The 8739-nt window shown below is 46.8% G+C and overlaps 1 protein-coding gene across 2 annotated transcripts; it reads right to left on the bottom strand.

Moving 5' to 3' along the window:
- Nucleotides 1-3574: 3574 nt before the first annotated feature.
- LOC110192528 (immunoglobulin alpha-2 heavy chain-like) lies at nt 3575-8080 on the bottom strand. Of its 2 annotated transcripts, none has more exons than XM_020963745.2 (5): nt 7805-8080; nt 5797-6156; nt 5044-5367; nt 4501-4542; nt 3575-3907 (listed from the first exon to the last, which is right to left on the bottom strand). In XM_020963745.2, exons 1-5 carry the CDS (start codon nt 7878-7880, stop codon nt 3723-3725), a joined length of 987 nt encoding a protein of 328 aa, XP_020819404.1. In that variant the 5' UTR covers nt 7881-8080; the 3' UTR covers nt 3575-3722. The 2 variants fall into 2 exon arrangements, with proteins under 2 accessions (XP_020819404.1, XP_020819405.1); XM_020963746.2 differs by having other exon boundaries at nt 5797-6121; nt 7805-7894.
- Nucleotides 8081-8739: the final 659 nt, after the last annotated feature.

Genomic DNA, 8739 nt, shown 5'->3' with positions numbered 1-8739 from the left:
GTTTTCTCTTGGAAGAAAATTAAGCATCAGTTTGATGTGACTGGAACAGTAATATAATGTCTGGCCAGCATTATAGGCTTGGACTGGGGAGAGGGGGCAGGCAGGAAGGGGATTGTATCTAAATCTTAAATCTTTGCCAGGGCTGAACCACTAAGGGGACACCCACTGAATCAGAATGTGCTCCCTTGGAAGGCTGTTCCACTCAGGATTAAGTCCTACCTGTAACACCTTCTTTTTCCCTCTGTTTACTCCACTTAATAGCCATATTCTGCCCAAATTTCCCTTCCTTCGCTGAGCGGGCCTAGCATTTGAGGGAAGAGGACTTTGACTTTTTAAAACAGGTAAATGCCTGCCATTTCTCCTGGAATAGCATGGCTGCTCTGCCTTCACCCCATCTCCAATCCGACAAAGTGCATTAGAGATCGTTGTTTGGCCTTCGTCTTTGAAGAGGACCGAGACGTCAGGAAGGTGATGCCATGACATGCAAGTGAACTAGATTTAAGTGAGGCAGGGCTGTGCAAAGTCATCAGCCTCACTTTCTCCTCCAGAGCCATCTGGGTCCAGTGGTCAGATACAAAGCAGGATGACTGGAGATGATCTTCACATTAGAGATACAAATACAAAATGAAAGCCTTCAAAGATTTTGCATTCTATTTCTTTTTCCTTTTAAATGTTTAACTGGTGCTTGTTTGTATCACTATCAGCTTTCCAATGACATACACTGCCCCCCCAATAAGTCCATTCTTGTTCCAAATAAGAAAATCAAACAAACTTATGAGCTGTGTCTGAAAAACACGTGGCTCATCTTGTAACTGGTTTTGAACATAAACCGGACTATAAAGGGCAATTAATTCCCCCCACCTTTCTGGAGAGGCACGAGCCATTCACTTTAAGTGAATGCAAAGTAATTTGAGAAGGGAATGAGCAAGACTGATTGGGAGGGGAGGAGATAGCATCTGAGTTCAACCCAGATGTTCTGAAACTGTCCCTGAAGCCATTAATGAAGCCATCTTTAATGTGTTATCTAGTACTCCCCCACCTGCCCTCCCTAGGCAGAGTTCACATCTCATCCAGGGAGTATAATCAATGGCTGAACAAATTTCCCAATGTGGTATCAACCAAGGTGTTTATATCCTACATAAGGAGACATCTTCAAATGAAGGAACATCTTTTGATCTTATTAACCTTGACTGGACTCTACTTAGACACTGCCTTGGAGGAGACAGTGTCCAGAACTAGGGAGGTGACCTCCCATTGTACTCTATTCTAGTCAGACCCGAATCTGAGTGACTTGTTTTAGAAAGGACTGAGAACTTCGGAGGAGAATCCATTGTGCTAGCAAGTGTTAAAGTCCAACTCAAAGAAAGGTGTTTAGCTTGTAAAAGATGAGACAAAAGGGCACATGGGAGCTGTCTTCATGTATTTATATTCGGCTTGTTCTTCTTGGCCCAGGTCGGGCAGAAGGGTTTGGAAGCTGGCAAAGAAACAATGGTAATCATGACATAAGGAATAACTACCTAGTCTAGGCTAGGACTGATGGAGGATGGACTCGAGTGGTTAAAGTCCAGGATAGGAAGGAAATGTTAGACCATCTAACAGGTAAGAAAAGGAAATTCATTTAGCCATAGCAAGAAAGGAAGATTCAGCAGGGACACAGCGTCAGTTGCTTCAGTTACCCTAGTCATGGAGGGGCCTCTGACTCCTCCCATCACGGCCTTTTGTACTTCGATAACCAGAAAACCACATCAGTAGTTTGAATGCTAGTTCTCTAGACCAGGGAAGGCTTAGGGGCAGATTCAGTATCTTTTAAAGAAATACAAGGCTAATCTGTGTGGGGTAGATGTTGCTACCTAACAACACTCTTCAAAGGGATAATCAACTATCTTGGGAGTTAGAGGGTTCCTCTCAATTTTGGGGTTGTATTGGCATTTGTGTATAGGGCCTCTGAGGCCCATTCCATAGCTAATATTTCATCTGTCCATCTGTGCCCGCCGCCTCCTCTCACACCAAGAGTTTCCATCTTTTAGCTCCCAGAGCCAATGAGTCCCACACCTGGTACCAAAGGGAAGGAAAGGGAGCAAGCGTTTGTCATGTGCCCACTTTGTGTCTAAGCACTTTACAAATTCAATCTCATTTGATCCATTCTGTGGCTCCTCCAAGAAGGAGACCCTGTTCGTCTTTATGACCCCCAGCTATGCTGAGTGAATCCAATGTGACCTCTAGTTACTACTACTAAAAGAACCTGGAACCTGAGGTTTTCCACAGACCCCTCAATCAGAGCTTCAAACTGCCCTTAGACTTTTGGGACACCCTTTATGAACAGCTCCTCTGATCAAGCGTAAACTTCCTGAGGCCTGAGAATGCTTCATGTGTCTTTGCATGCCCGAGCACCACCTAGCTCAGTCCCTGCCCCCCAGAAACTGCTCAGTTCTGGAAAAAAGTAAACCAAGCCTAAATAGACCATCTCAAATGCCATCTGCCCTCCTTGGCTTGGGTTAATATTTCTTGAAGTAAAAGCCTTCTAGTCCCAATTGCAGCTATTGGCGTTGCCTGAACACCCGAGGACTGTAATCCTTCCATGATAAACTTAATGTCCATCCTACTGCAGGGCAGAAGCGTTTGGGGGAAGGGGAAGGGAACAAGCATTTATTAAACACCTACTGTGTGCCCTGCCCTGTGCAAGTGCCTTACAAATATGATCTCATCTGACTTGTAGACCAAGGGTTGTACGCCCTCTTCTCAGGGATGGAGCAGCAGTGGGCCAGCATCCTTCAAAACTCTTCTGTTTGTACAGGGCTTATGGTTAGCAAGCACTTTGATAGACCATTGACTCATTTGGTCTTTAAAACAAGCCCGTAAGTTAATTAGGACAGGTAGAGTGTTAGATTTTGAATTAGGAGGACTTGATTTCAAATCCTGCTACCTTTCAGGGTTGTTGTAAGGATCAAATGAAATCATATATGTAAAACACTTTGCAAACTTTAAAAGCATTTTATAAATACTAGCTATTATTATTATCATCAAAGAAATTAAGTGACTTGCCCACAGTCAGGGCTGATAAGTAACCGTTAAACTCACATCATACTAATAAAAATAACTTTAACTATATAGTATTACTATGTACCAGGCATTGCGCTAAGCGCTTTCCAATTATTGTCTCGTTTGATCCTAACAGTCCTGGGAGGTAGGTACTATTGCTAGCTCCATTTTATAAATAAGGAAACTGAGGCAAGCAGAGATTAAGTGACTTGCCCCAGAATCATATAGCTAGTAAGTTTCTGAGGCCGGATTTGGACTCCAGGCACTTTATTTACATAGGGGCAGAGTCCAAGACTTCCTGGACGTAGAATAAGCCTAGCAACTTTGTTCTAGAGTTTTTGCAGTGGCCTGGGCCCCAGCCAAGGCCAATCAGTTCTCTTAGGGGTCAGGTATCCGACCTAGGAAGCTCCATGTCTGTTTATCCTCTGGGTCTTACAAATGTTGAGTCTGCTGTCTGGAGCTTAGGCTAAGGCCCTAAATGCTTGGTCCTTGCATTTTTTCCCATCTCTCTTCACCTTGTACCCATAGCACAACATTTTCTTAAAATTGCATTTATTTATAAAGGTTTTTTTGAGCCTGAAAGAGAGAGTAGAGGGGTTGGATGCAGGGACGGTAGGCGAAGGTAAGTCTGGGAAAAAGGATGAGGTTGGAGAAGTTTGTGAAAGCTGACAAAAGGTGGGCCTTCAGGTCGAAGCAGTCTGGAACCTTGGCCCTCCCTTGGACCTCCGGTGAGTGTGGGAACCGGCAGAGAGAGCAGGGCATTTTCGGGTTGCCAGTAGAACAGCCAGAAGCAGTGCATAGAGCTTAGCTCCTCCTAGCATCCCCAGGTAGCAATACAGAGCAAAAGTGAGGGTCCACTCCAGCTGGGCTGTTGCGGAGAGAGTCACAGAGTCAAAGACAGAGCCTACAGGGCTCCCCCACCCCCACCTCCTCTTAGAGATCAGATGACTCATACCACCCTGCGAGGAGAGAGGTGAAAAGGAAGGGTCTGATGGAGTAACATACCTCATGCAGGTGTGGGGCACTTGTCACTTTTCCAAGGACTTTCTTATCTTAATAATAGTCCCTAGCTCACAAGGTTATTGCAAGGATCAAGTGAGATATTTGAAAAATGTTTAGCACAGTGCCTGCACATAGTGTTACATAGATGTTAGCTGCTATTATTACTATTACTATCAGGTATTATCTCATTTCCCTGTCACAATAACCTTGTGAGAAGAGCAGAGAAGTGACATCCCCTTTGTATAGGTGGGAAAACTGAGGCCTAGAGAGGTGAGTGATCTGCCCAAGGTCATACAAGTATTTAAGGGCAAAACTGAGACCAGAACCCTGTACTCTTCACTCATAACTTAGGAAAGACTTTGAGGTGTGAATGGTCATGGGATGACAGAAAGTTCAAAGTGAGAAAGTCCTGGCTTCACAGACTGGGAGATCAGAGGTGACTGTTTGGGGAGACCATACCTAGTATATTCTGGTCATTTTCCTGACCCCCATTCCAGGCCTCTGTAGGAGAAGTGGGAAGAAGAGTCCTGTTAATAGATGGGTGTGCTGTACAACTCTCTTATCCCCCCTCCATCTCTCTCTTCTTTGGTGATTCTGCTGTTTTCATCTCAAAAAGAAATTGAATGCTTATTAATCATCATAAAATGTAAGCTCAGTGAGGGCAGGAACTGTTGGCTTTGTTTTGTATCTTCAGCCCCTACCTACCATAGTGCCTTAGGTATAGTAGGTGCTTAATAAACATCTGTTCAGTTGAACTGAATGACTTTTGACCCTCCAGTAGACCAGGGATTCATTTGCAAGGTTAATTAAGGGAGGACCTTAGGTTGGGGCAGCTCCTTCCCTCTGACTCAGCAGAAAGGTTGGGTCTTTCCCAGGAAGTTGTTGGTACCAGGATAGGACGTGGGCACTAACAGGGCTCCCCAGCAGCTGGCACAGAATCTGCGGGTTTCCCTGTGAGTTTGGTGAGAGGAAGGATGAGCCAGTGACCAGGGAGTACAATACCTGCGTCCCAGAAACACTTAGCCTGCTTCTTGGAAGGAGGCAGCCTCAGTGTGGCCACTGAGGTCCCGCTCTCGTGGTCGGGCTTGCAGATGACAGTGCCTGCTAGGGTCCTGTTGGACAGATGCAGTGTGCTGACCACAGTGTCACCCATGTCCTCCATCAGGCTCTCCTCCACTCCCCCATTCTGGAGCTGGCTCTCCAGGGCCCAGGAAAGCCTCAGTGGGGCAGGCTGGTGCCCCAGGGCCACACACAGTATGAGAGATGCAGGGCCTGAAGTTAGCAGGGTCAGCTGAGGAGGATGAGGAACCAGAGATGACCTCTCAGCTGGAGGGTAGACGGAAAAGAGGAAGAAATCACCATGGAAACAAGATCTCCAAGCCTCTCCTGGTGCCCATCCCAGGTGCCCAACTCACTCCCTTTTCCTCCTGGGCCCTCTCTGTCTCCAGGCTTGTAGCTACTCCATCTTCCCAACCCTCTGTTCTTCCCCAGGATGGACCTCTCTCCAGCACTTCTAGCTCCTCATTATCCCTGACTCCCCACCCAGCCTTTCCCAGCTCCCCCATCTTCCCTCAAATTCATTTCACTTTCCCCCCAGTCCTCTATCAAGAAATACTTGGGTGCCTACTTCATTGGAGGCATTATGACCAACCCCTGGAATCTTTTCCCCAAGGTTTCCCAGCCCCCAAGCTCTCATCTACATGTTTTCTTTCCACAATCTGTCACTCTTTGAAACTCCCTAAGCTAGGGTCTTACCCTGATGGAGGAACCAAGTGCCTTCTCCAAAGATGTACTGGCTGGCATACCACAGAGCACAATAGTAAATGCCCACATCTTCAGGGCCGGCATTGCCCACAGTGAGGCAGACTCTGTTCTTTTCAAGGTCTAGCTCAGCCAGGAAGCGCGGGGTCACACCAGGACCGTAGGTTGGGGCAGCTCCTTCCCTTTGACTCAGCAGAAAGGTCGGGCCTTTCCCAGGGAGTTGCTGGTACCAGGATAGGACGTGGGCACTCGCAGGGCTCCCCAGCACCTGGCAGAGGATCTGTGGGTTTCCCTGTCTGTTGTCCACTGAGGGTTGGGGCTGGAACAAGGAAGGTATAGGAGTAGCCTGGAAGGCTAGGAGAGACAAATAATACAGAGGCATCTCCTGAGCCCCTACTGTGTGCACAGCTCTATGCCAACGGTCCAGGGGCTTGCAAAAGAATCATTAATATTGGGGACAGCTAAGTGGCACAGCATATAGAGCACTGGCCTTGGAGTCAGGAGGACCTGAGTTCAAATCTGGCCTCAGACACTTGACACTTGACACTTACTAGCTGTGTGACCCTGGGCAAGTCACTTAACCCCATTGCCTGCCCCCCCCCAAAAAAATCATTAATATTAATTGGCTTTTGATCTCTCCTCATTTTCTTTGACTTCTCTGCACTGCTTAACCCAATTATCTTGTTCCTCCTTGAAACTTTTATTATGTTTAGCTTCCGTGACATTGAACTGTCCTCTTTTTCTTCCACCTTTCCTCCTCATCCTCCTCTTGGCTTCTGTGCCTATTCTTCTCCCAGCACTGGATGCCCTCCCCCCAAATCTGAGTCCTTATTCCTCTTCCCTTTGTTCCATAGCCTTGATAATCTCATGTACTAACAGCTTCAACAATCACCTCTTTGCTGATATAATAATAGCTACTATTTATATGGTGCTTTAAGGTTTTTGAGATTCAATTGAGCCTCGAAACAACCCTAGAAGGTAGGTTTGATTATTTCCTCCATTTTTCACATAGGGAAACTGAGGCAAACAGTGACTTGTCCAGCTAGTTAGTATCTGAGGCCACATTTGAACTCTCATCTTCCTGACTCCAAGCATAACACTCTATCCACTACACTACCTCAAACTCAAATACAAATTCAAAATTGGGAGTTGAACAGGAATTTAAAGGAATTCTCCAACCCAAAATCCTTATCCTTAGTTCTCTCTTCTTAACCTAAACTGGAATCCCAAAATATTGACTTGCTGAACATTTCCACTACCCCATGAAACCTGGCATGTCCAAAGTCTAACTCAACATAGACTCCACAGGATTACCTGCCCCTCCAAGCACCGCCATTTTCCTACCCTCCCAGGCTAGACTCCTTCCTCTTTTTCAATTCCCCATATCCATCTCCCTATTAATTCAGCCCACACTAATCTCCTGAATTTTTATTGTTGGTGCCATTCACTTTAACCCTTAATTGGGTGCTAACTGTTCCCCTACAAGGACCCAAGCATCTTACCTCCTAGCCCCAGATCACCCCCCAAAAAAAACCCCACAAAAAACCATAGCCATTTCCTGTTCAATGCAGCATCGGTCAGATTTGAGTCCCTGGGGAGGGGAGGGCAGTAGGGGGAGGGGGAATACAAAGGTAGAGAAATGGAGAACCCTATGCTATGCCTTAAAATTCCAACCCCGTCCATCATGAAAATCTCTGCACTTTCTGTTACGATCATAGAGCTGGAAAAGGGGACCTTAGGGTCATTTAGTCCAACTATTTTACATCCTGAAAACAACAAACATCTCCAAGAAGTGACTTTCCCAAAGTCACCCAGGTGATGAGTTGTCTCTAGCTGAAAGAGGCCCCTTCTTTCATGGGCCTCACCCCCCCACCCCCTTAGGAATTGGCCCTTGTTTAAGAGCTGTTACTCTTGGCCCAGCTGCCCCCCATCCATCCTCACCCCGCCAAAAAGCCAAATCAACAGGAATGGGAGGAAGACTATGAAAGGCAAAGGGGCTCACCATGGAGGGAAGACAGTAGCAGGCTGAGGAGGAGAGTCATGTAGGATGAGCTCAGGGGGCTTCTATTCCACGGCATTGCGGAGTGAGTATTCACAACTTCTCTTAACTGCCTCCTTCTGTCTTCTGTTGCGTAGGGGGTTGTGGGGGGGGGGGAACAATGTTAGTCACTTCCTGCTCTTGGTAAGTGGGGAGTAGAGAATGGGGTACAAGTGCATCTGACTCTTGGGGCTCACCTACACATCCAGGCCCTACAGCATCGGGAGAGGAGGAGGTAGGGTTCAGTTAGATCAGATGGCAGGGACAGCCCTTGAACAGGGGAAAGGGAAGTCCCTTACCACCCCCCATGGAAACCCCCTGATCTGGGGTTTTGAGGGGGATAAGACATTGAGGTTCTGGGTTGAAATCTCCCAAGTCTGAGGCCAAGGAAGGGGTAATTTGTTGATTTTGAGGTTAAGTTCTAGGAACAAGGAAGAAAAGGGATGAATGGGCCCTAGAGCTGGTATTAAGGCCCTATCCTTGGCTCAGCAGGAAGGGATGTTGAAGGAGGCAGTATGGTCCAGTGGAGAGAGCCCTAGCTTTGGAATCAGAGGTCCAGAGTTCAAATCCCACCTGTGATGCTTATTAGCAAGGTGCCTTGGACAAGTTGCTTAACCTACTACTGGGACCTCAGTTTCTTCGTCTGTAGAAAGGAGGAGATTGGACTAGATCAGAGTAGGGAACCTGCAGCCTCGAGGCCACAAGTAGCCCTCTAAGTCCTGAAGTTCAGCCTTTTGACTGAACCCAAACTTCACAGAACACATCCCCTTAATAAAAGGATTTGTTCTGTAAAACTTGGATTCAGTCAAAAGGCCACACCTGAGGACCTAGAAGGCCACAGTTTCCCCACTTGAGGATTAGATGGTCTCTGAAGTCTCTCCGTTCTAGAGTTAGAATCT

Source organism: Phascolarctos cinereus, unplaced genomic scaffold (genome assembly GCF_003287225.1).
Source record: "Phascolarctos cinereus isolate Bilbo 61053 unplaced genomic scaffold, phaCin_HiC Scaffold_2;HRSCAF=192, whole genome shotgun sequence".
NCBI classification, from domain to species: Eukaryota; Metazoa; Chordata; class Mammalia; order Diprotodontia; family Phascolarctidae; genus Phascolarctos; species Phascolarctos cinereus.
The sequence above is the reverse complement of the archived record's forward strand: the minus strand, read 5'-3'. Positions and strand labels throughout refer to the sequence as shown.

Bases quoted from the DNA above. Each gene is read 5' to 3' on its own strand.
- LOC110192528 (XM_020963745.2), bottom strand. From the start codon at position 7,880: ATGCCGTGGAATAGAAGCCCCCTGAGCTCATCCTACATGACTCTCCTC. The intron at 6,157-7,804 runs GTGAGCCCCTTT...TGTCTCTCCTAG, and splicing joins GCTACTGTCTTCCCTCCATG to CCTTCCAGGCTACTCCTATA. The intron at 3,908-4,500 runs GTATGGTCTCCC...TCTCCGCAACAG, and splicing joins AAATGACCAGAATATACTAG to CCCAGCTGGAGTGGACCCTC.